Source organism: Triturus cristatus, chromosome 4_1 (assembly GCF_964204655.1).
Source record: "Triturus cristatus chromosome 4_1, aTriCri1.1, whole genome shotgun sequence".
Lineage (NCBI taxonomy): Eukaryota > Metazoa > Chordata > Amphibia > Caudata > Salamandridae > Triturus > Triturus cristatus.
Genome location: NC_140585.1, coordinates 276768830 through 276796656, shown reverse-complemented (window position 1 = coordinate 276796656; position 27827 = coordinate 276768830). Strand labels below are relative to the sequence as shown.

The window sequence follows — 27827 nt, the reverse complement described above, 5'->3', positions numbered from 1 at the left end:
AATAACTTACAAACTAAACTCCTAAAGCTGTTATACATTGGAATGTCCAGTGGAACACATATTGCTCTTTGTGTAATCATACTATGGTGTATTAGTTGGCGTGGATGTGGTTATTTCCATATTAGTTTCGAATTTAGGTTCTATAACATTGAGCTCAGTAGATATCTCCTGGGTTGCCACCTTACACTGCTTTGCATTAATTTTCACTTTGCTGCACATAAAAACTAATAAAAATACCTAAACTCAAATAATTGTTAAACAAGATAAATCATGAAATCTGTGACTTCTGGTTCCAAAATAATTCAGCACCAGAGAAAATAAAAAAAGAGGAGACCCAGAGAAACTCATTCTTCTGCAGATCTCATTCAATAGGCATATCTTATCAAGTAAGGTACCAGAATAGTGCCCCATATATATATTTTTTTAAATGCCCCATTGGAGGTAAAAATATAATATCTACATTCAATTGGAACGATATTTTTGTAAACGATATTTAGGACGCAATATTTACATCAGACGAAATTTTTGCTAACACAATTCTGGCATACCACCTAACAAGACTTACAAAACTTCGCCACAACTATTTCTTTTGCATTGAACAGAGCTCCATGCCCAAAGTACACTGGATGTGGTCTATGTTCTTGTGCTTTGAATTATTTTTTCTCCTTCTCAACCAAGATCGTCTGGATTTGAAACTAGAAAACTGAGGACCTCATTTATACGATGTCGGAACATCACAACCTTCAGTGGCACAATTTGCCACGGCATATTTATAAGGCCATGTAAATCCATGATACGTGGATTTTCATGGCCTTAGAAATATGTGCCTCTTTTACGCAGAAAACTGGGTGTTGTTGTGGGTGTTCCCACGTAACACCCATGGAACCTGACACATCCCAGATTTACGAGAAATCGTAAACCTGGGAACGCTCAGAACCTAACACCACCCCACGTGTGCAGCATACACAGAGAAAGGAAATCGCCTGAATTGATTGATTTTGTGCAGGAAAAGGTCCCTTCCTGCACAAAATCAATCAATCCAGCAACGCAGGCACCCTTGCACCATGGTGCAATGGTGCCCGTATTGGTGCATGGCAGCCCATTGTGCGCCGGCGCAGGGGAAAAGGACAGCAATGCGCAGTATCACATAGATAGGGCGCATTCCTGCCCTTTTGTTTTGACGTAGGGCAGCACAGCAAGATTCGTTGCAGTGCTGCCCACGTCAAAACCTCATAAATGAGGCCCTGTGAGTTCTGGTTTCGGCTGTGTTACAGACACACTACAGCAATCCGATCTCATTACAAACAAAGGCTGTAAAAACCACTATTGCAAATATCATTGAAAAGCTCTTGAAACTCTCTCTTGTCTTGAACAGACTTTCTTGACCCAGACATAGTATCTCCCTATTCCTACGCATGTCAGTTAATGATGTCAGTCCTTAAAGTTGATTCTTTAAGCTATGTCAGTTATATCTGCTTGGTTACATGTTACTATAGTCTCCCCGTGCGAGTCTTTACAGGAGTGACCTCATCCTAGCCGTCATTCAGTGTCTTGTAGTAGGAGCGACCCCTCTTTAGGAATAGACTTTGTATTAAGAACAGGGCGTGTCGCTCGGCTGTGCCATCTCTTGGTTGCCATATCTGCCTTCTCTGCCCCTGTTGCAGGTGGTGGAAGCCATGGAGATCATGCTGCTGGCGGTGGTCTCACCGCTTATCCGCTGTGAGTGGCATCTGGAGGACTGGCAAGTGGCCTTGGTCACCACGGTGAGTGCTCCCCCTGAATCTACTCAATGCTGCCACCTGCTGCTGAATATCTACACTTACACTGAAATGTTATGGTTGAAGCACCAATGGTATGGGTAAGCACTTCCTGATATTCAATGATGCCCATCCTTGCCTGATCTGTTGAAAAGCTTCACTAGTGCTTACTAAAGCTGGGGATATTGGAAGGGATATCAAACTAATACTGATACTCAGATCTTACTCCCATTGTTAGAAAGCATGCCTCCATCCGTTGCTCCTAAATTGAAACAGGTGTGTGTGTGTGCATACGTTTGCATGTGGGTGGGTGTGTATGGTGTTTGTGTGCATGTGTGTATGTGTTGGCACATGTGTACTTTTTCTCAGTTCAGCACCATGAATTTTGTGTGTGTGTGTGGTGTGTGTGTTTGCGCATGTCTACTTTTTCTCAGTTCAGTACCGTGAATTGTGTGTGTGTGAGTGTGTGTATGTGTGGTGTGTGTATGGTGTTTGTGAGTATGTGTTTGCGCATGTCTACTTTTTCTCAGTTCAGTACCATGAATTGTGAGTGTGTGTATGGTGTGTGTATGGTGTGTGTGTATGTGTTTTCGAAAGTCTACTTTTTCTCAGTTCAGTACCATAAATTGGACATCTGCATATATTTACTTAGTCAAGAATTTCTGGGGCTGTGTCCTTTAGTTTATAATGGAGGGTCCAAATTCATGTTGACCATACAATTCAGGGTAGATAGTATAGTGCCAGTGATCTGTTCCCACCCGCCTATCTTCATCACATCTTGGTTTCTGTAACCTGGTCTCTGCTGGATCCTGGACACACTATGCTTTCTATGTTAAGTGCTTCATGTTTGACATGTCCTGCTTCAACAGAAGTGCTCTCGCTAAAGCACTCTGCTGCTCCCTGGCCTGTGCCATCTCAATTTCCTAAAGTATGTCAGTGAACTCAAGGGATGCTTCCAGGGATGGGTCAGCCAGTGCTGCAGTGTGCCTGGAGGTCTGTGTGTGTGGAGGGTTCTTGCTTGTAGACTGGCCTGCGTGCTGTGAAATGGTCTTCTGGCTGGTTGAAGTGACTTCAGATGCTCAACCCGCGTGTTTGCCCGTACCTGTAAGTGACATGGTCTAAGACTCCGTGCTTACCCTGATGAGCCACCAGCGCCACCACTGCATCCAGCAGGGCAATGTATCCTACATGTGATAATTATGGCAGGCCGTGGGCACCTACATACATTTGTATATAGCATAAAGGATAAGACCAAGTGTAGTGCTGAATCTATATTGAAATCAGAGTTCTTTGAAATAAACGAGTCGTGCATCATGGGGAGGTTGCATAGCACGAAAGCATTTGTCTGCTAGCTGGGAGCTCCTTCCAAAGGCCAGATGTGGAACATGTCCATGCGCACACCTGCCTGAGATCCGCTGCACTATCCGTGTCTGAATTCTCATGCTGAATCAGTGCCCAGGTTTGAAAAGAATCTCCTATTTCTCATTCGCAGATGGTGTTCCTCGGCTACATGGTGTTCAGCATCTTCTTCGGCTACTTGGCTGACAGATACGGCCGCTTGAAGGTGAGTGACCTTGCAGATGCCCCTTGTGATCCATGGCCCTGTCCTTACCCTAAGTGTGCTACAACCAGTTCTGCTCTGTGCTGGAATAAGAGGCCTTTTGAAGGTCTCAGGCATTGCAAGGAGTTTCTATTTTCCCTTGGTTCTTTGGTTCCTAAGTGGCAGGACCTCTATCTGTCATAGCGAGTGGCTCTGGTACATGAGCCAGTAACTGAGGCAGGTATGATAGCAACTCGACACAAGTTTCACAGTGCTATTCTTTACATTGTCATAAATGATCCCTTTCAGGCTTCGCACAAAGGCTTAGCACACTCTGCACCGGGACTTTATGAAACCTATCCTCGGGTCCAACACAGTTTTCAATATTGAGAGCCTCATTTACGAGGCCTCTTGCAGCTCTTTTGCGCCACCGGAGCGTCTCTTTTTTGACGCTACTATGGCGCAATGTGCCGCAGCAAATTTACAGGGCCATGCAAAGCCACTTTACATGGCTTTTCATGGCCTTGTAAAGATGTGCCCCTTTCACATAGAACACAGCGTGGAAGTGTCGTTCCAGGGGTGTTCCGAAGCATTCCCAGATCTACAAGGCATCGGAAACCTGGGAACACGTCAGATTCTAACACCACCCCGGGGAGGTTAAAGAATGGCGCAGCAAGGAGAAATACTTTTATTTCTCCTCGTTTTTAGGTCGAGCCTAGCACAGCGCACATGCGCTGCCCTAGGAGATGACCTTTTGGAATCGGTCTGCACTTTTTTGACACTCGTGCGTGTGGCGGCATCCACTTTGTGGAAGTGAGCAGCGGCGCACAGTGCGCCATGTGCTCTGTATCATGTTTCAATTAGCGTGGTGGCTTTCAGTTTCGCTGGCGCGTGTTCATGTTTTTATTTGCAATGGCTTGGCACGTACGCAGCATGCCACCTATTCAACACAGCTCCCTACCCTTCAGCCACAATGGATTCTGCTGCGCAACGCGGTTTGATGTGAATGACATTTAAACCAACATAATGCATCACAAAGTCACAGCTCAGCAGGGGGAATTTAAACGCAAATTTTTTTGCTGAATGCATTGCAGCTCAGTAATTGCCAGGTTGAGCTTTAACATTCATTCCCAGGGAGCAGATACACAGCTCTTAGATAAACTGCTCAAATTGTAACCAAACCATTTGCCAAAATGTACACATCAATGGTGAATCGAGAAAACAAATCCACAGGGACCATACATTCTATTGCCGACACGCCAGGTCAGTTTTTTTCGCGGCAATTCACACGTGCTGCTTAATACATTCAACCCTTGCTTTGTCAGGCATCTGCTGCTGTTTGTTTTATGTATATATTTTTCACTTTTCCCGCTCCACTGCCCAGTTCAGTTCCTTTGCCACTTTGGCAGCTAAGCCCTCCACGCAGATCCCAAGAGCGCTAATCCCTATTGCATCAGCCTGTCTAATTGGACCAGACACATCTGACTCCCAAACAGCTTTGCCTCTCCTTCTGAGTCATGTCAAAGAAGACGGACAACAGCCCCTGCACATGTCACACGTGTGAATGGGGCAGCTAACGGCCACCTCTCAAGGCTTAGATGCCAATTGGCAGGGGCCTGTGTAGGAATAAGGACCTGGCCTATTCAGCGTCAGAGAAGAATATGGGGGAGAAAGAAGGGGTTGGCACGGCTCCCTTTTCAGGGACCTCCCCTCAATAATTCCTCCTCAGCTACTGCCTCACAGATGGAGCGGCGCACAGTGCGACATGTGGTCTGTATCATGTTTCAATTAGCGTGGTGGCTTTCAGTTTCGCGGGCACGAGTTCATGTTTTTTTTTGCAATGGCTTGGCACGTAGGTAGCACGCCACAAGTTCAACACAGCTCCACAGTTCCCAAACCGTCGGCCACATCCAACTAACACACGAAGAAAGCCCACCAGCACTGCAAAAATCAATCGGACTCCACTGCTAGATCACCTACAATTTTCTGCTATTTTTACACGGCCCCAGCTAGCACAGGGAGAACACGCCAAACCCCGAACCACTGCTCCCCCATCCAATGGTCGGCCGCCCGGACGTCATGCCACATCCCCTTCCCAGAGCATCATGCCCCCCCTTAACCCAGCTCCTTTCAATACACCAAAAAACAGGCTACTTCCCCAGTTCAGCACCACCCTGGGTGGGCGGTGTCCCTCCAAAGCACAACCAATAGCTTGCGAATATATCGCGAATCCAAATGTGAATATAAACCAAGTTTTACCTGTATTTTCAAATGATGAGTTTATTCCTGATAATTCACCATGAGAACATACTCATTGTCGTCATGAGGTTATCCAGTAAGCACAATTCAAAGTGTTCAAATTACTGCACACAACTGAAGAGTGAGCCCCAATGCATTTCGGGTTTGGTAATAACCCTTTGTCAGGGGGAAAATAGTTCCTAAAAACGTAAAGATAGGGGTACATTGAAACAACCGATAAAACAAAATCGAGTGTTAATCTTAAGGGTGCCTTGTAGATAAGTGCCAACATGCTGTGTGTTAATGAAATGATAAAAAAACTTGTGAAATAAATGTATATAGGGAAACAAACCAATTCCAAGAAGAGAAAGTGTTTCCACTAGTCAGTGATCAAATATGATAACACCCAGACTCGCCGATATCAAAGAACCCGTGATGTGTGTCGGAAAAACAGAGGCATAGAGTGAAACTACGAGTAAGTAAGTAAGATGGCGGCCAGTTAGGAAACTAGCAGCTGTGCTGCTGTGCGTTAAAAGGTTGTAAAAACGAGAGTTTGCCGGAGGACTTTAAAATTTGGAAGACATCTTCCTGTTTAAAGAATGCTCGGTTATGTAGCCAAATTGCATTACTTACAAGTCAGTTTTACGTTTTTGTGTAGAGAGAGGATGTGGCTTAGCTGTCAGAGCTGCCAACTTTGGAACTGAGGAACCGGGTTCGAGTCTTGGCATTGGCTCAACATCCTGTGATTCTGAGCAAATCACTTCCTCTATTTGTGCCTATAAAAAATTATTATGGCCTTGTGTAATGTGACTGGGGATTATGTAAGCGCTCAAATACCTTTGGTTGAGTTCACGCTATATAAAACTGGGGGAAAAAAACACGTTTCTATCTTCCTAAATGTGTACACCTTCTCGTCAGCCACAGCTGTAATTTATATATATATATATATATATATATAGTTTCTTAAATTCATCTTTGACGCCTTTCCATTTACCTGCATTGTAATGTGCACATACTTAATATGCTTGCAATGCACAAGGGTCCTCGTTAGGGTCCTGACTTGCGAAGAACAGATTGACCCTTATCTGTCATGAATATATCTTTAAGTATATATAGTTAGCTATATGGTGCCTGATTCACAAAGGTAGACTTACATGTTTGTTTAAGTTTATTACGTTTTTTGTATTCACAACCTAGGAGTTTAATTTTATTATTACTAAGTTTACAACTGCAAAGAGTCCCAGCCTTTTCATTTGCAGAGTTCTCCGCCCCTATTGCGGGATCTCTGCAGACGTAAAATTACTATTAGTAGAATTAAACTTGTAGTTTGTGAATACCAACAAAATAGTCAACTTACACAAAAGTGTACGTTTACCTTTGTGAATCAAGCCAATAATGTTCAAAGCCATAGAAGGCAACGTTGACCGATCCCTTAGTGTGCGTTCTTTCTTTAGTCATAAAATCAAGGGAACGCAACATTTTTTACACAGAAAAATAGCCTTAAAAAGAGGACCTTTTTATCAAGAGAAAGAAATGCCTTAAAATTGATATTTGCCATGGAGCAGCGGAAAACAAGTCCTTATGCATTTTGTGTATGTCTATATTGACTGCAGCCCTGAACTGTGGGGTGGAGCTGGTCAAGGTGCACCAGAGACTGGCTTAGTTACTACCAGCGCTCAGGGTCATAAGCAGTGTGTGTTTCTCCTCCTTGGGTTTTGTTACTCTCCTATTTATTAACACTCTTTATTTCTCCCCAGATCTTGCTGATCTCCTTCATCTGGGGCACATACTTCTCGCTGTTGACCTCCTTCGCCCCAACGTATTCCTGGTTTGTCTTCCTGCGCTGTATGGTGGGATGTGGAGTCGCCGGCCATTCACAAGGGTATTGATCTCTGCTTGAGTGATGCACTGAAAACAAATAGAGACATCCATCGTGTGCAATAACAGGCAAGGGCTGCAAGATTGAGCCAGCCGTAGATGAAGGCCATTAACGGGTATCAGATTATCCACATACAAGATGTAGTGTGATGGGCTCAGTCCTTCTTAAAGTGCTGTAGGCTGATTCAAACCTTTAAAGCTTCTGAAATTGGGCATCTATTGTCCTGCTGGACACTGTGTGGCTAAACCAACCAATTATAAGTGATAACCATGAAGGTGCCTGGGTAGTTATGCAGCTGGGCTGGGGGTATGGAAAGAAAAATGTATCATCTCAATGAAAAGTAAGAGAAACCCTGCAACCGAAGGAATCAGACACTCCAAATTAGTCACCCTAGGGCCACTACTGTGTTTGGCAGAAATGTAGAGTTTTTCTTTGAAGACTTGGATAAAGGTTTCAAAGACCCTTCATTATTTTGTATTAGAAATCACCCGTAAGGTCTCTGAGATTGCACCCTCTCGGTATTTTCTGCGGTCTACGATGTGAAGATCGCCTCTTCATTGATTTTGAGGTAGTGACACTCCTGTCCGGCGAGGATTCTACTGCTAGAGATCTTCTGTTGGGGAGTATGATCATACATGATTTGATCGTAGATGATCGTGTGCGGCTCCTTGAAGGAAGGGCAGTGTTGATACACCTACAACCTACTCGCAAGGATGTTTTTCAGGCTCTCTGCACAGTGCATGGATTTTGCTGAGGGGTCTCCACACCAATTACCTTGCAGACCAGGTTTATATTATAATGTTAACAAGAATGAAAGGTGCTGAGAAGCATCAATACCTCAGGTCCGTACATGACTCAATTCTAATAACTAGTCAATATAAAACATCGAAAGAGTACTATTATGTTTTGTAACATAGTACATCAATTGTCTCTACTTCAGCTACCAGGCAGTTACCCTGTAACACATGCTGAACTCAGGGTTACAAACGGAGCAAATTCATTATTTTCTGATCCAAGTTCCACCCTTGAAACAAAAAATTGCCACATTGTCGCTTCTTGTTTAGTTTGTTTACATTTGTCAGTGAGTGATGGAGTGTGTGTATAGGCTTAAGCTAAATTTCTCCGAATGGTTGATCCAACAACAACAACCAGCCTTCATCTATTCTGACTGGTACACTGCAATTATGTAGAAATCTGTGACAGTGATTGCCGATTTAACAGGCTTAAACCTCTACAGTGAGTATGTGTACTAAGAACTACATAAGTAAAGCTTTAACCAAATAAAATGGAATCATATTCCACTGTCATTTTAGTAGTGGGGGACAAGGTGTTTCACCACAAACAACCTTCAGACCTACTCCTAGAAGTTTAATAAAAGGAGGCATGTTTCAGCTGCATATGTATTTGAAAGCTTCTTCAGGTGATTTCTTTTGTACTCTTACTTAACAGAGTAATGATTCTGTGTACATTATGGGCACTGGTACTGCTCCGCTGAGGTATATTTCGGTATAGTACAACTCCATTTTTTAGTTAAACTGTGCCAAGTATTTCCTCACATTTGAAATGTTACTTCGTTACCAGATGTAGCTCTTGGGTTCAAGCCACTAAGGGACCCCACAGTTCCACACAAGCAGCATCCGACTGCAATTACAATCCTACTATTACCTACATGGTTACCATAGCTGTCCACTGCAGAGGTGTGTCAAGAAGGCAGAATGGTAAAGTTGTCCGCCATTTAACCATATACTTCTGTAACATTCTAGCCGTTGTAACTATGCTATGTGGACACCAATGGTTATTAGACACACGTTTGATGCCTGAGTTTTAAATTCTGTTCCTCTCATCTCCTAGATTCATCATAAAGACTGAATACTTACCGGTGAAATTTCGTGGCTGCATGCTGCCCCTGTCTCAGGTATGGATACACTACTTGATGAGTACACAATGGCTGAGTACACCAGTCTGTGCACACTGGTTCAAGCTCACACAGCACTGTTAAAACTGTCAGAGATATCAGGCAGCAAATATTTTCAGCATTTTCTTGTGTATACCCATCTGGATGTAATACATCATCCTCGTACCAAATGCAGCTCATCTTTGGAACTAAGGGTTAGATGTACGAAGCATTTTCGCTGTCACAAACAGCCCGATTCGATAAATCAGGCCATTTGTGACTGCAAAAAGGCTTTTGCAGATCATATGAGGCAAAAATGCTTTTTGAAATGTACAAACACCAAAGTGCAATTCAGTAACTTGGAACTGAATCGCATTTTGAGTCTGCGAACAAAAACAGAATTGCTATTTGGAGGGGGTGTTTTCAAAGTGTCCCTTCCAAATAGGGATTCTGAATGGTATGTACTAATGATTTGTGAACAAAATGCGATCCCAAAACATTCATACTATACCACCAACTCAAAGTTGGTGGTAACTCATTTACAATGGGAAGGAGTCTCTTTGGGAGCCCTTCCCGTTTGAGAATGTTTGAAAAACATTTTTTAATTAAACATTTCGTTTTGTATTTTTAAACGCATCCCGTTTTCTTTAAGATCGATCAACTTTCCTTTTGCAAATTTGTAGTCTTCATCCCTCCAATTGCAGCCAGTACTTTTCATGGTTCCCAGAGATCCTTGTTCTTTCTAGTTATTATAATAAGGTATCCTTCCAACCTTCTAGAATTACCTTCCCGAACAACTTCCATTTTCATACGTTGTACTGAATGATATTTCAGGGTAAAAAGGAGACAATGTAGTGAAAGGAGACATATACTACTTCCATTATTTGGGCGAGGACAGCAGCACGGAGCGATTAAGAAGTTCTCAAATTGCTCAATCTTAACCCAGTTCTTCTCTGGCCTGAATTAGGAATTTATCGCCTAGGGTTATATCAGGACTCACATCACTGTTCTTAATTTGGACTACTATCTAACTCTCCAATCACACAGACAAGAACTGCAATTTTTCCAACTTCACCTTTGGTGAAATGTCAAAAAACTACAGCTCAAAAATACTTTAGAAGGTTAGCACAAGTTATGGTTTAACTACACATTGAACGAGGTAACATCATACTAGAAGGCGTATCAAAAACAATGATTTCCTTCTAAACAATTTGATCCACAACAGCAAATCCCAGCACAGGAACAAAAGGAAAGACCACAACACTTTTCAGGGAACCCGTATCGCCTTTAACATATGCAGCATTGTCTTAAAAACCTCAATTTAGATTAACTTTCATATATTAATGAGAAACTGTGTTGACACCGAGACTCAAAACTCACAGGCAAAACTGGATGTGGGCCTCAACATTCCTAAAAGTTAACGTGTTTGACTCTTAAGAATACCTTGTGCTATATACCCTCATCTTACAGCTTACTATTAGATTAATTCTAGGATATTCCAAAACTGATGGTGTTTTGAAAATAAATTAATTCTTATCTATGTGAAGTCTACTTTCTTAACAAATAAATCCTGCTCGAATATCCCAGTGCTGTGGCTCCCTCACCTATCATGACAGATGCCTTGTGAGAAAGTCATCCTTTTTGCCCTGTTCACCCTCATTTTATTGACTAATACTAGTGGTAACTGACTCTGACTATGCCATGGGCTCTGCTAACTAGGCCCAGGGCCCGTGCTCTGATGAAAAAGGAATATGGTAATTAGTTATATTTTCAATTAGAAATTACAGACCCTGTAAGTCCCTAGCAGTCAATAGGGCAGGGGGAATTCAAACTACCCATAAGTCCCTAGTATATAATAGGGCATGGGGTTTAGAGGCCCAGTAGATATCCTGCACCGGAGTGTGCACTGCTGTGTGCCTACTGTCATTTTTAAAGGCAGCCCTGCTTTGCAGACTGTCTTTAAAAGTCAATTCTGTTCAAGTTTGACTTTGGTGGTAGAGGTACTTCCAAAGTGGTAATCTACCTTATGTTTACATATAAGTCACCTCTACGGTCTCCCCTAGGTACCCCAGGGGTGGGTGGCTTGTAACTGTTTGCAGGGACCGTATAAAATATGTTTTATAACCCCTGGTGAGGGAAGAACTGCCAATTTCATTTCCCCCCATTGTAGATTATTAGCTCCGTAGGCTAACACTGGAATATGTTATTAAATTATACCTATTGTTAAGAAGGAGCTAAAAAGGTGGTTCAAAGACTTAGTAAAAGATTGACAATGATAAATCCAACAACTTGCCACTGTTGAATTTATCATAACTAATACAGAAAATAAGTTATAGGGCTTTCTTTTCAGTGAGCCAAAATACAGACTTTAAGTGGTCTCAACTGATTGGCCAGTCTTAGCAGGCTTATTCAGGCTGCTGTGATGATCTGATAAGTGGCCTCTTAGAGCAGAGGTTATCTGATGGGGAGAGCTTTGCAGCTGCACAGGTGGGGTCAGAAAGGGGACAGGGTAAATCAAACTGGGCTTCAAAGAGAGAGCAGGTCAGCAAGGAATGCCAGGCCTGTCACCCCCTCTTCCTGTAATCCAAGTCAGATGGTCACCCCAGGAATGGAATTTGTAGGAGGGGAAGTGTTAATGGAAATGAGCTACCCCAGTGGGTTAGTTTAGCCAGCTCTTACTCCAAAGTAGAGAAAATCTCCATCTTGAATTTTAAAGTGCAGTGCTTTATGGGACAAGAATATGCCACACTTTGGAGGAAGCTGTCATACTTTTGGGTGGCACCCGGCACCTCATTGGACAGGGGTTTCCTCCTGCTTGTCACCCTAAATCATTGAATAAATAAGTGGGAGTTGCAGAGCAACTCAGTTCTGAGTACTAAATTTGAATTTGTTGCCTGAAACTACAAGAAGAAGGACTGCCCTACTGGAACCCTTGTCTATACCACCCAGCATTGCTCCTTGAGGAACTGCTGCAGTTGCACACTTGGAACTACAGCCCTGAGGAGTTTGTCTTGCTTTACAAAGGATTAAGGAGTGGACTACCTGAAGGCAAAAGAGCTTCCCTGCACCATCTCCCTCAAGAAGTCTCCAGCCTGGAGTGCGTCCAGTGGACTTTTAAGGATTTGGCTAGGTACACTGTGGGAAGTGTAGTCCATACTTCCAAGGACCATTTCAGAGCTTCTCTACCCTTGGACATTTTAAACCCTCAAGAGGAACTTCAGGAAGAAGTTCCAGACGTTTGGAAACATTTGGAGGAACTTTTAGAAAAAGCTCCATAAGTGGATTGCCACGACGTTGAAAGTCAAGCCAATTACCTTCAACTGCGACCCAGCCTGGATTTCAGGTTCATCCCGCTGAAATCCAGACTTCCAGGATTCAGCCGGGGCGTCATGAAAAAGCAATCCCATGACGTTGCATCAAAATCTGCCTGCTGGAGGGGGCTGCACGATGTCGATTGAAAATCCTCTGGAAAAGGTTCTAAGTCCGAAGATTAAATTTTGACGGCCTCCCCCGCCCCTTAGTGTATCTGACCAGGGCTCCATCGCGGTCAGCCTTAAACTTTGACTGTGTCGCCATCAAGGGCTACCAGATGTCCCAGGTTTACACTATATGTTTTTAATAACTATAAAGTGGTTAATCTTTAAAAATTCATATCTTCGATTCCCTGCATTAGCTTTTTGTCATTTTGAAGATAAAAATATTTCCTATTTCTATAAATTGGTGTGGGATTTTTCTTGTATGTTGTTTCTTGCTTATTTAATGTATTGATGTATTTAAATGCTTTACATACCTGTCTCCTGAGTTAAACATGCCTGTTCGCAGCCAGTTACCAAAGGTGGAGCAGGGACTAATGTATTGAGACCTTGTCTGGATCTTATATTGTGTGGGTGGCCTTATTGCTAGTGATAGGTGCATACTTATTAGTACCGATAACCCATCCTCCAACATGTCTCATCTGAAGCACTGAATACTTGTTCACTGAATGTTATCAATTACTCGCCTGATCATCCAAGGTGTGCCCCATATAAACATGGATACTAAAAAGATATTTGTGTAGAAAAAGGTGTGGCATCAACAAGAAGCAAAAAAGCAAACTTTACCAAGTGGGGCATGTCATGCAGATACTTTTTGCCAATGACGTCATCGCAATTCTGGTCGGTCATGTTCAAGGTCTCTTTAAACTCCCAGATCTGGGACTAATCAAACACGGCAAAGACATTGGAGATCGCACGCTGATAGAGCTCATTGGAAGTCTTGGTCTTTGCTCTTTTACTGGACATTATGGCAGCTGTGATGGCTTCTTCACTGGCCGATAGGTGGTTTACCTTGTGGGGCACGCGGACAAATCCACACATGCACTCACTATTTCCCTGTTGAAGTAACCATTCTGGAAATTTGTTGTGAGTACAGCACCACTCTACTCACTCTAATGCAATACTTCAGAAATCCAAAACTACCATTTCCAAGAAAAAATTGATTACTCCACTATTTTCCATAGATGTTGATTAACTGTCCTACAGCCATCACATAGTTTCTCTCATGATTACATCAGGGAATTCTGTGTCTTTGCTTTTCAGACAGTACCTTGAAGTTATAGCAATAATGTGTACCTTAAAAATACCCACAATTAGTAAGTAAACAAAGTTAACGGAAACTAAATGAAAAGAGTGAGGCCAAAAGGCATAGACAGACCTTGCAGATTACAGTAGTTGCTGAGACTGCTATGTGAACCAGCATGCCACATATCCCTGACTACACTAGATACTAGGAGGGTAGCACATCTGGGCCTGACCTACAGGCATTGTGCAAGATGAGCCCACATGTGACAAATGGGGAAAATAGCAACCTCTTGAAGGAATTAGACAAGCACAGTCTGGAGTGAAGCGTGACCCAACAGTGCATCAGTCTTGAAAGCAATGACCAGACAACATTGCTTGCAGAAAGTGTTTGTGTACAGTTTGTGGCCATAATGCTTGTGACATCAATGGAAGCAAGCTCCTGGCACTGACAAAGCAGCAGCCAAACAGTCATTTTGCTGCACACCAGTAACCATGCCCTAGCCTTCTTTGTATCTGTGGTCTAGCCACAGTCTATCTACCAGAACATCCTTTGCAGTCCCAGAAGCTTCTTACTCCACCAAATTGTTCAAGTTGTGTCATTCTTGCATAGTATTTGTAAATCACACAATGCTTGTTCATCCCTTCTATGTGGAAATTAGCTAATAAGTATGTCTCCCTTCACATGCGGTCACCTTACAGTGTCTGAGGATGTAGTGGGGTTCCCAATGCGTTGGCCACCAGCAGTCATGCCAGGCTGAGGGAGTGGGTCCCAAGATGAGTACTTCGGTCTTGTCCAAGTTGAGTCTGAGGCAGTGTTGGGATCTGGCTGGAATGTGTGGAATTGGAGCTCCTGTGGGCTCGTGGGAGTTCCACTCTAGAATGTGGTGTCCCGTGGTAGTGTCAGTTGCTGCCGGGACCTGGAGGGCGTCAGACGCAATAAACTTGGTTCTTACCTCTTTAGTTGAGTCTTCTTTTCAGTGGTGACGAGTTGATCTGGCGCCTCCAGTTTCCCATTTGTGGCACATCTGAAGCTGTGCCACACTGTGTCCTGCTGCTTGGATTCCTCCAGCAGTGCTGCTCGGACATTTCCGATTCTTCGTGCTGCCTGGAGTTCTCTTCACCGCGCCTTGCTGTGTTCCCTGTTTTGGGCAGCACATGTGTGTTGTTTTCCTAAGGCCCCATTGGAAATTTTGGAGGGTGCAGCTATTTGTTGATAGCCACTGCGCGACGGCCGTCTCATTTACAGTTTGTGTCCTCACGGAGCTGTGAGGATCCGCGTACTGTTGCCTGGACACGGATCTCTGTCACCAACCTTGTGACGTTATCCTGTTCTGGTGCGGCTGTGCTCTTATGCCTATGACGTCAGACGTTTGCAAATATGTCTGACGTGTCAGCAGCCATTTTGGATTGGGCCATATCAAGTTCAATGCTACACATTTGTTGGTGTGCACACTGTTTTCGTCATTTGGGCCACATTAGAATTCCTGAGCTGTGTATCCGGTGATGAGAACACCGTTTTTCCTTCCCAGTTTCTGTATTTGTACCATGTCGGTATTTCAACGCTACGCATCCGGTGATGCACACATCGTTTCTCTTCTTTTCCTGTATTTGTGCCACATCAGAATTTCAATGCTGAGCATCCGGTCATGCACACACAATTGTTCTTCTTTTTCAGTGTTATTTGTGTTTCCAGTGATGCGCACACTCTCAGTGCATTCTTCGGTGATGCGCTGACCCTTTGTCTACAGTCCTGAGCAATACTCCATATGCGCACTCGGTGATGCACACACCATTTGGTGATATAAGTCATTGTTTTGCTTAACATTTTATTTTGTCGCTGGTACACTTTGTTGTTATTTTAGTTGATTTGTCTTGAAGGACTCATTAGGTGCGGTAGGTGTTGGGCAGCAACTCACCCACATTTGGCCATGGATCGTGTTTCGGCACCTCCACCTTTTCGACAATCTGCAGGTACTCCACCTCTTCAATGGGAGCAGTGGAAAGACACGTTTGATGCATATTTGGAGGCTATTGACAGTGAAACTTTTACTTCTAAGAAGAAGAAAGCTTTATTAATTTACAATTTAGGTTCTTAGGATAGGAATATTTTGAAAACTATACCTTTGGAGATAGTAAGCACTCACGTAAGCGGTGGTGACAATGGCGATTCACTTATTGTCGATGACTATGCTTCTATTGTCAAAACGTTAGACAAAAGATTTAGTCCCAAAAGAAATATTGTTCTTCAGCGTCACAAGCTTCTACAACGCGCTCAAACTCCTAGTGAGTCCATTGATGACTTTGTTGCTGCTTTTAGAGTCCTAGCGGTTACCTGCAACTACAGGGAGTTTAGAGACATTATTATTTGCGATCAATTGATTAAAAGGACGTCTAACAAAAAGATCCAAGAGAAGTTATTGTCCTCTGATGATTCTGATTTAGAGACTGCACTCACATTGGCTAAGAGTATTGAACACTCTCACTTTTGGGTAAAAGAAATTAGTACTGCCTCACCCAGTGAAGTCAAATTGTTGAATTCTAAACTCAACTCTAAACCATTGAAGGGGTCCAACACCAGTGCTGTGCATCTTATTACACATGACTCCAAACCCAACATTAAGCAAGGCGAAGCCTGGTGCTTCCGTTGTGGGAGCAAATCTCATGTTATAAATGTGGAAAAAAAGGTAATTATTCTCGAATGTGTAAGGCTGTTATGGTTTAGAAAAATCCTACACAGATGGTGAAGACCATTGCAGAAGACTTAATTGATTCTGATGATGAGAATTACGAATTGTTGATGTTGTCTCCTTCATTATCTCATGCTGAAGGTGTTGTTGAACTATCTTCTTTGAGGGGGTCTCACAAAAGGAAACCTCCTTCTTGCAAGATTAGCATTAATGGGAAATGCCTTGATTTTCTTGCAGATTCTGGTTCTCTTTTACTCTCATCAATGTGAAGGATTTTGGAAAATTAGATAGTGTCCAATTGCAACAATCCAAGATCAAAATGTTTGCTTATGGGGGGTAAAAGAGTTGAAGTCTTAGGAACATTTTTGGTGAATCTGGTCTTTGGTGCTGATCTGCCTACGGGGACGGTGTTTGTGGTGAAGGATGGGGCAAACCTGTTGGGGTGGGATGAGCAGGGCTCTCTTAACATCATATAATGATCCTAATCATCTTGATATGGTAGTGTCCCGCAGTGCACTCAATCAATTTTACAATGTGGTTTCACCTGATTCAATCAGTGCTCTCACAGTTGCTCAGCTATCGAATGACAAGTGGGTACACATTTATCCTGAGGTGTTTAATGATGAGCTTGGTAAACTTTAGGATATTCAGCATCGCATTGTGCTCAAGGACGGTGCTAAGGCTGTGGCTCATAAAGTGCACAAAGTACCTTTGAGCCTCCGCAAAGAACTCAAGTGTGAGTTGGAACGACTGTGTACAGTGGGGGTTATTGAGCCTATTGAACGTTCTGAATGGTTGGCCCCCATTGTTTTAGCGTGCAAATCCAATAAATCCCTTAGGATGTGTGTTGACTTGAGAGACCCTAACGCTAACATCTGAGTTGATCGTCAACCTCTACCAAAAATCAGTGAGATGTTGGCTACATTGGAGGGTGCCAGATTTTTTACTTCCCTAGATATTTCCTCAGCTTACCACCAAATTGAATTGTACAGAGAATCAAGGCACCTTACATCTTTTGCTACTCCTGAGGGGGCTTATTGTTACATAGGTATGCCTTTTGGGCTTGCCTCGGTTTCAGCAGTGTTCCAGCGCTTGATGGACAATATATTCAAGGACATTGCTGGAGTCGTATTTTTTCAGGATGACATTCTGATTTATGGGAAGACTGAGTCAGAACACGATGAGAGGGTTAAGCATGTCTTAAGCATAATTAGATCTAATGGTTTAACGTTGAGAGTCGACAAATGCAAATCTCTTCAGGAGGGAGTTGATTACCTTGGTCATCATATTTGCCACAAGGGAGTTGAACCCAAACTAAAGATCATTGAAGCTATTAAGAATGCACCCACACCTATGAACAAGGATCAGCGCCATTCTTATTTGGGGTTGGTGGAACACTACTCCAAATCGGTTAGCAATTTTTGCAGCAAAACAGCATCCATGCGGAATTTGTTGACGAAAAATGTTAAATATGTGTGGGATGACGACTGTAACAACAATTTTCAGTTGATTGTACATGCTCGCCCCCTTAAACTTTTCACCATTAATGACCTGAGCATCATATCTACTGATGCAAGTAATGTTGGCTTAAGGGTAGTTCTCATGCAAAAGAGAGGTGATGGTTGTGAAGGGACTATAGCTTTAACTTCAAGGACGTTAAGGGGTGCTGAAAGCATCTACTCGACAATTGAAAAGGAAGCTTTAGCCCCAACACTTCAGGAATTTTTTGTGGGGTAATGAATTTATTTTGAGGACTGAACATAAACTCTTGATTGATCTTTTTACCACTAAAGGTGGTGGCAGGGCAACTCCAAAGTATTTCTAAATGGCAGTATAGATTGAATGAGTTCCGTTATCATCTTGAATATGTGGCTGGTGCTAAGAACCATGTAGCTGATTGCTTGTCTAGGTTGCCCCTTTCGTGTGATGAAGATGTGTTGGCATCGGATGACTTGGAAATGGTTTGTGCGGTCTGCTCTTCGGAGAACACTGTTTGAGGGGCACTTTCTGAACAAGAGTGGCTGGAAGGTACATCCAATGATGCGGAGGTCATGAAAGTCATCGGCCTTTATGCCAGTGTGTGGCCCAGTGACAAAGATTGTCTCTCTGAATTAGTTCCCTACAAAAGGGTTAGAGAAGAGTTATCCGTGGTTGATGGGGTGTTGAGGAGAGGGAGATTGTTGGTGGTTCCGGTGCGACATGAAACATAGGGTCAGACAGGATGTTTTGTGGCCTGGGTTAGATAAAGATGTTGAACACTGTTCGTGGCTGCTGTGTTTGTGTTGCAAGTGACACATCTCAAGTGACTCATCCTTCTCCAGTTGAACCTGTGGTGGTGAAGAACACACCATGGTCTAAATTGGCCTTTGATATTACAGGTCCTTTTGGGCTTATTGGGAGTTCTCCCAAATATGCCTTGGTTCTAATTGACTACATGTCAAAATGGCCTGAGGTCAGATTTGTGGATAATGTGAACTCTTTGTCTGTTATAAAAAACAATTCAGGATATATTTCTCAGGGAGAGTTTTCCTGAGGAATTGGTTTCGGACAATGAAACCCAGTTAGATACCAATGAAACGCAGAACTTTTTCAAGGTCATTGGTGTGAAACATATTCCCACGTCTCTTTATCACCCCCACAGCAACGGTTTAGTTGAGCACTTCAACTGTGTCATTAAAGAACATTTGCAGCTGGCTTTAGTCAATGGTTTGCATTGGCAGCATGCTGTGACATGTTGTGGGCTGTGAGGACTACACCTCATGTTAGCACTGGCATAGCTCCTTTTACCTTACTAAGAGCTAGAGTTGCAGGTTCCAAATTGAAAAAAGAATGGATGTCCAGGAGAGAGGTCGACAAGAAGAAGTTGTTGGATGTGGTGGATTTTAGGGCCACCGTTCAGGCCAAGTATGATGCTAGGTCTGGAGTTCGTGGTACCTTGTTTGTTAAGGTGGGTGATTGGGTCAGAGTCAAGAAGACTGGTTTTATTCGGAAATGCGAGTCTCGCTTTTCGACTCCCAAAAGAGTGTCTACAGTGAGGGATCATGTGTGGTGTTGGAGAATGGTAAGGTATGGAATAAGAGTGCTGTTTCAGTGGTACCCGAGCCCATGCTTGATTATGTCAATAAGAAATTTGGTGTTCATTCCTCCTCTGGGGTTGTGCCTTCTGGGGTTCACGGGAGGGAGGGTGTTCATTCTGGCTGTGTTTCTGCTAGGAGTGTATCCACCAGATTGAAATTTGTTCCTTCCAAGTTTCAAGATTACAAAATGTTGTGATGTCTTACCATACTGACATCTTTCGCTTTATGATGTGTTATTACCATATTTTCATGCTTGCATTTTTTTATTTTATGTTCATTATTCACTCCCTAGTTTTATTCTCCTGATTTTTAATGTTTTCTCTATATTATGCTTTTCTTTTATTGTTGTGAAGGAAGGGGGATGTTTTGGGATCTGGCTGGAATGTGTGGGATTGGAGCTCGTGTGGTGGCTCGTGGGGGTTCCACTCTAGAATGTAGCGTCCCGTGGTAGTGTTGCTGCCGGGACCTGGAGGACGTCAGACGCAATAAACTTGGCTCTTACCTCTTTAGTCAAATCTTGCTTTCAGGCAGCTTAAGGTGTAGCTACGCCACTAGCCATGGGTTAAAAGTACTGAAAGCCAAGCCTGAGGTGGAAACGGGCGGTTGATAGAAAAGTGACCCTTTCTACCTCTCTTGTCTGTAATTTGACTGTGTGTTCCACTTACTTGACCAGAAACCTCCGCCAATACATCAGTGTATTCCACTGGACGTAAAAACATGACCTCAGGTTCAGTGTCTTCCACTGAAATGGATCATGAGGATGGCAGCAATAGTTGCTGATCTAACCAGTACAGTGTCCCACAATACCCAGGAAATAAACTTCGGGTGTTGAAGGTGGGGTGGTGTTATCGACCTTTAAGAAGATAGGGATGGTAGCATTTTCTTATTCCTCATTGAAATGCCCTTGCAGGCACAAATCGAGACATTGTTCTTCTTTGTCAAAAGGAATGGTGACCATTGGCACACTTGAGAATCAAAGGGCAAGTGGCCACAAATCCAGCAAGAGGTATTACTCTTGTAAGTGCAAAAAGGTGTTCTCTCTATACAAAGATGGTCAGTCTTGAGCGTGGATGACAGGCACGGTGCTGTCACTCTCGGGACACCCTCCACCTGGACCCTCTGAGCAAAGCCCCACAGAGATCCAAACAACAAGGCTTGCAGAGAAGAGGATGAGCAGACCCACTGAGGAGTCAAGTATCTGAGAGACTTCCAACTACCTCAGCTAGAGAATTTATCTGTGGAAAGGAGCAGGTGCTGCGTCCCGGGGAAGACAACGTCAGGGTAAATTGGCAGCAGATGCTCCTTCCTGAGACAGTGAAGTATAGTTCTTTATTGAAGCAGGCACACATCTTGTAGGAGAGACTTGGCTTTAGGGCACAGAAACAACAACAGGGTTGGATTATTTGGATTTGATGATTTTCTTGCAGTGACTGACATGCACCCAGGCTGGTATTCCACAGCACTTTACAGCAGTGTTTGTGATGAGCAGGACTTAGAAAGGACTGCACCAATGGGCTGGAGGCCAGATTTCCACTGGTGATCTCACATATGGATCCAATCCCCTGAGTGCAGATTGTGACAGAATTCAATTGGACAGGTAAGTAAGGCAGCCCAGACCTTGAAACAGAATTTGTAGAGACACCAAATTAATTGTTTGCTATACTTAAGGCTAATGTTATCATTTAGGTGCAAGTTGAGGGATGCTGGGGACAAAGGTGGGATTGGACAGAAGGAGCATGGGTTGTCCAGTGCTTTTTAATTTGCACTTAACTAAGGGCCAGAAGCACGACTTGCCAAATAGCGCCTCACCAATTGTGTCGCATTTGGACTTGCAATTTGCGAGGTGCTATTTGACATGTACAACAGTGTGTTTAACACTGTTTGCGATTCTTAATGGGGTCATAAATTTCGAGGCTCATGAATATTAATGAGCCTCTCGAAATTTGCGAGCTCATTGGGAATGACAGGCCCTCCCAGAGATGGTGGTCGGATGGGCTCAGCAGACCACCATGTCTGGGACTGCTTTCAAATAAAGCAGTTTTTTTTTAAAATGCAGCCCGTTTTCCTTAAAGGAAAACGGGATGCATTTTTTTTTTTTTTTTTTTTATAAATGAAACGTTTTCGTTTCATTTTTTAAGGGCAGGCAGTGGTCTCTGGGACCACTGCCTGCCCTTAAAAAGATAATATTGCATGCATTTGCAAAGGGGAAGGGGTCCCTTGAGGACCCCTTCCCATTTGCGAATGCATTACCACCTACTTGAAGTAGGTGGTAATTTGTGAGTGTTTTGCGACCGCAATTGGGGTTGCAAAACATTGGTGCATAGCTTTATGGTCACTATTAGGAAGGGAACGACCCTTTCTAATAGCGAGTTGCAAAACAGTATTTTGTGAGTCGCAATTTATTTGCGAGTCACAAAATACTGTTACATGGGCCCATGCTTTTTAGCGTGCGCAAACGGGTCTAAGACCTTTTTGCGCATGCTAAAAAGCAGCGTACATCTGGCCCAAAGTTCCTTGGCTGGAGATGGCTGTGATTGACCCGAGGGCCAATGGAAGAGTGTTGGGCTACTTGAGAGCTGTCTCAGGACAAATCGTAGCTATTTTGTTCCTCAAAGTCGAGTTGAAACGCTCTGTGTCTCCATAATACTCGAGGTGGTGAGCACAGTGAAATTGTTGTTTGATCCTAAAGTTCTGCACAGCTTCTGTACTATCGTAGGCAAAAAATCTGACCAGGGCTCCATCGCGGTCAGCCTTAAACTTTGACTGTGTCGCCATCAAGGGCTACCAGATGTCCCAGGTTTACACTATATGTTTTTCATAACTATAAAGTGGTTAATCTTTAAAAATTCATATCTTCGATTCCCTGCATTAGCTTTTTGTCATTTTGAAGATAAAAATATTTCCTATTTCTATAAATTGGTGTGGGATTTTTCTTGTATGTTGTTTCTTGCTTATTTAATGTATTGATGTATTTAAATGCTTTACATACCTGTCTCCTGAGTTAAACATGCCTGTTCACAGCCACTTACCAAAGGTGGAGCAGGGACTAATGTATTGAGACCTTGTCTGGATCTTATATTGTGTGGGTGGCCTTATTGCTAGTGATAGGTGCATACTTATTAGTACCGATAACCCATCCTCCAACATGTCTCATCTGAAGCACTGAATACTTGTTCACTGAATGTTATCAATTACTCGCCTGATCATCCAAGGTGTGCCCCATATAAACATGGATACTAAAAAGATATTTGTGTAGAAAAAGGTGTGGCATCAACAAGAAGCAAAAAAGCAAACTTTACCAAGTGGGGCATGTCATGCAGATACTTTTTGCCAATGACGTCATCGCAATTCTGGTCGGTCATGTTCAAGGTCTCTTTAAACTCCCAGATCTGGGACTAATCAAACACGGCAAAGACATTGGAGATCGCACGCTGATAGAGCTCATTGGAAGTCTTGGTCTTTGCTCTTTTACTGGACATTATGGCAGCTGTGATGGCTTCTTCACTGGCCGGTAGGTGGTTTACCTTGTGGGGCACGCGGACAAATCCACACATGCACTCACAACAGTGCATCAGTCTTGAAAGCAATGACCAGACAACATTGCTTGCAGAAAGTGTTTGTGTACAGTTTGTGGCCATAATGCTTGTGACATTAATGGAAGCAAGCTCCTGGCACTGACAAAGCAGCAGCCAAACAGTCATTTTGCTGCACACCAGTAACCATGCCCTAGCCTTCTTTGTATCTGTGGTCTAGCCACAGTCTATCTACCAGAACATCCTTTGCAGTCCCAGAAGCTTCTTACTCCACCAAATTGTTCATGTTGTGTCATTCTTGCATAGTATTTGTAAATCACACAATGCTTGTTCATCCCTTCTATGTGGAAATTAGCTAATAAGTATATCTCCCTTCACATGCGGTCACCTTACAGTGTCTGAGGATGTAGTGGGGTTCCCAATGCGTTGGCCACCAGCAGTCATGCCAGGCTGAGGGAGTGGGTCCCAAGATGAGTACTTCGGTCTTGTCCAAGTTGAGTCTGAGGCAGTGTTGGGATCTGGCTGGAATGTGTGGAATTGGAGCTCCTGTGGGCTCGTGGGAGTTCCACTCTAGAATGTGGTGTCCCGTGGTAGTGTCAGTTGCTGCCGGGACCTGGAGGGCGTCAGACGCAATAAACTTGGTTCTTACCTCTTTAGTCGAGTCTTCTTTTCAGTGGTGACGAGTTGATCTGGCGCCTCCAGTTTCCCATTTGTGGCACATCTGAAGCTGTGCCACGCTGTGTCCTGCTGCTTGGATTCCTCCAGCAGTGCTGCTCGGACATTTCCGATTCTTCGTGCTGCCTGGAGTTCTCTTCACCGCGCCTTGCTGTGTTCCCTGTTTTGGGCAGCACATGTGTGTTGTTTTCCTAAGGCCCCATTGGAAATTTTGGAGGGTGCAGCTATTTGTTGATAGCCACTGCGTGACGGCCGTCTCATTTACAGTTTGTGTCCTCACGGAGCTGTGAGGATCCGCGTACTGTTGCCTGGACACAGATCTCTGTCACCAACCTTGTGACGTTATCCTGTTCTGGTGCGGCTGTGCTCTTATGCCTATGACGTCAGACGTTTGCAAATATGTCTGACGTGTCAGCAGCCATTTTGGATTGGGCCATATCAAGTTCAATGCTACACATTTGTTGGTGTGCACACTGTTTTCGTCATTTGGGCCACATTAGAATTCCTGAGCTGTGTATCCGGTGATGAGAACACCGTTTTTCCTTCCCAGTTTCTGTATTTGTACCATGTCGGTATTTCAACGCTACGCATCCGGTGATGCACACATCGTTTCTCTTCTTTTCCTGTATTTGTGCCACATCAGAATTTCAATGCTGAGCATCCGGTCATGCACACACAATTGTTCTTCTTTTTCAGTGTTATTTGTGTTTCCAGTGATGCGCACACTCTCAGTGCATTCTTCGGTGATGCGCTGACCCTTTGTCTACAGTCCTGAGCAATACTCCATATGCGCACTCGGTGATGCACACACCATTTGGTGATATAAGTCATTGTTTTGCTTAACATTTTATTTTGTCGCTGGTACACTTTGTTGTTATTTTAGTTGATTTGTCTTGAAGGACTCATTAGGTGCGGTAGGTGTTGGGCAGCAACTCACCCACATTTGGCCATGGATCGTGTTTCGGCACCTCCACCTTTTCTACAATCTGCAGGTACTCCACCTCTTCAATGGGAGCAGTGGAAAGACACGTTTGATGCATATTTGGAGGCTATTGACAGTGAAACTTTTACTTCTAAGAAGAAGAAAGCTTTATTAATTTACAATTTAGGTTCTGAGGATAGGAATATTTTGAAAACTATACCTTTGGAGATAGTAAGCACTCACGTAAGCGGTGGTGACAATGGCGATTCACTCATTGTCGATGACTATGCTTCTATTGTCAAAACGTTAGACAAAAGATTTAGTCCCAAAAGAAATATTGTTCTTCAGCGTCACAAGCTTCTACAACGCGCTCAAACTCCTAGTGAGTCCATTGATGACTTTGTTGCTGCTTTTAGAATCCTAGCGGTTACCTGCAACTACAGGGAGTTTAGAGACATTATTATTTGCGATCAATTGATTGAAAGGACGTCTAACAAAAAGATCCAAGAGAAGTTATTAACCTCTGATGATCCTGATTTAGAGACTGCACTCACATTGGCTAAGAGTATTGAACACTCACAATTTTGTGTAAAAGAAATTAGTACTGCCTCACCCAGTGAAGTCAAATTGTTGAATTCTAAACTCAACTCTAAACCATTGAAGGGGTCCAACACCAGTGCTGTGCATCTTATTACACATGACTCCAAACCCAACATTAAGCAAGGCGAAGCCTGGTGCTTCCGTTGTGGGAGCAAATCTCATGTTATAAATGTGGAAAAAAAGGTAATTATTCTCAAATGTGTAAGGCTGTTATGGTTAAGAAAAATCCTACACAGATGGTGAAGACCATTGCAGAAGACTTAATTGATTCTGATGATGAGAATTACGAATTGTTGATGTTGTCTCCTTCATTATCTCATGCTGAAGGTGTTGTTGAACTATCTTCTTTGAGGGGGTCTCACAAAAGGAAACCTCCTTCTTGCAAGATTAGCATTAATGGGAAATGCCTTGATTTTCTTGCAGATTCTGGTTCTCTTTTACTCTCATCAATGTGAAGGATTTTGGAAAATTAGATAGTGTCCAATTGCAACAATCCAAGATCAAAATGTTTGCTTATGGGGGGTAAAAGAGTTGAAGTCTTAGGAATATTTTTGGTGAATCTGGTCTTTGGTGCTGATCTGCCTACGGGGACGGTGTTTGTGGTGAAGGATGGGGCAAACCTGTTGGGGTGGGATGAGCAGGGCTCTCTTAACATCATATAATGATCCTAATCATCTTGATATGGTAGTGTCCCGCAGTGCACTCAATCAATTTTACAATGTGGTTTCACCTGATTCAATCAGTGCTCTCACAGTTGCTCAGCTATCGAATGACAAGTGGGTACACATTTATCCTGAGGTGTTTAATGATGAGCTTGGTAAACTTTAGGGTATTCAGCATCGCATTGTGCTCAAGGACGGTGCTAAGGCTGTGGCTCATAAAGTGCGCAAAGTACCTTTGAGCCTCCGCGAAGAACTCAAGTGTGAGTTGGAACGACTGTGTACAGTGGGGGTTATTGAGCCTATTGAACGTTCTGAATGGTTGGCCCCCATTGTTTTAGCGTGCAAATCCAATAAATCCCTTAGGATGTGTGTTGACTTGAGAGACCCTAACGCTAACATCTGAGTTGATCGTCAACCTCTACCAAAAATCAATGAGATGTTGGCTACATTAGAGGGTGCCAGATTTTTTACTTCCCTAGATATTTCCTCAGCTTACCACCAAATTGAATTGTGCAGAGAATCAAGGCACCTTACATCTTTCGCTACTCCTGAGGGGGCTTATTGTTACATAGGTATGCCTTTTGGGCTTGCCTCGGTTTCAGCAGTGTTCCAGCGCTTGATGGACAATATATTCAAGGACATTGCTGGAGTCGTATTTTTTCAGGATGACATTCTGATTTATGGGAAGACTGAGTCAGAACACGATGAGAGGGTTAAGCATGTCTTAAGCATAATTAGATCTAATGGTTTAACGTTGAGAGTCGACAAATGCAAATCTCTTCAGGAGGGAGTTGATTACCTTGGTCATCATATTTGCCACAAGGGAGTTGAACCCAAACTAAAGATCATTGAAGCTATTAAGAATGCACCCACACCTATGAACAAGGATCAGCGCCATTCTTATTTGGGGTTGGTGGAACACTACTCCAAATCTGTTAGCAATTTTTGCAGCAAAACAGCATCCATGCGGAATTTGTTGACGAAAAATGTTAAATATGTGTGGGATGACGACTGTAACAACAATTTTCAGTTGATTGTACATGCTCGCCCCCTTAAACTTTTCACCATTAATGACCTGAGCAACATATCTACTGATGCAAGTAATGTTGGCTTAAGGGTAGTTCTCATGCAAAAGAGAGGTGATGGTTGTGAAGGGACTATAGCTTTAACTTCAAGGACGTTAAGGGGTGCTGAAAGCATCTACTCGACAATTGAAAAGGAAGCTTTAGCCCCAACACTTCAGGAATTTTTTGTGGGGTAATGAATTTATTTTGAGGACTGAACATAAACTCTTGATTGATCTTTTTACCACTAAAGGTGGTGGCAGGGCAACGCCAAAGTATTTCTAAATGGCAGTATAGATTGAATGAGTTCCGTTATCATCTTGAATATGTGGCTGGTGCTAAGAACCATGTAACTGATTGCTTGTCTAGGTTGCCCCTTTCGTGTGATGAAGATGTGTTGGCATCTGATGACTTGGAAATGGTTTGTGCGGTCTGCTCTTCGGAGAACACTGTTTGAGGGGCACTTTCTGAACAAGAGTGGCTGGAAGGTACATCCAATGATGCGGAGGTCATGAAAGTCATCGGCCTTTATGCCAGTGTGTGGCCCAGTGACAAAGATTGTCTCTCTGAATTAGTTCCCTACAAAAAGGGTTAGAGAAGAGTTATCCGTGGTTGATGGGGTGTTGAGGAGAGAGAGATTGTTGGTGGTTCCGGTGCGACATGAAACATAGGGTCAGACAGGATGTTTTGTGGCCTGGGTTAGATAAAGATGTTGAACACTGTTCGTGGCTGCTGTGTTT

The 27827-nt window shown here is 43.3% G+C and overlaps 1 protein-coding gene across 3 annotated transcripts in view; it reads left to right on the top strand.

Annotated features, from left to right (window-relative positions):
* SVOPL (SVOP like) overlaps window positions 1-27827 on the top strand; it is a 321589-nt gene that overhangs the window by 133840 nt on the left and 159922 nt on the right. For all 3 annotated transcript variants that reach the window (XM_085652034.1, XM_085652032.1, XM_085652033.1), the window contains 4 exons: window positions 1665-1763; window positions 3250-3321; window positions 7293-7417; window positions 9266-9329. In XM_085652034.1, the coding sequence (XP_085508160.1) occupies window positions 1665-1763; window positions 3250-3321; window positions 7293-7417; window positions 9266-9329 (360 nt within the window). The remainder of the gene's footprint in view (window positions 1-1664; window positions 1764-3249; window positions 3322-7292; window positions 7418-9265; window positions 9330-27827) is intronic.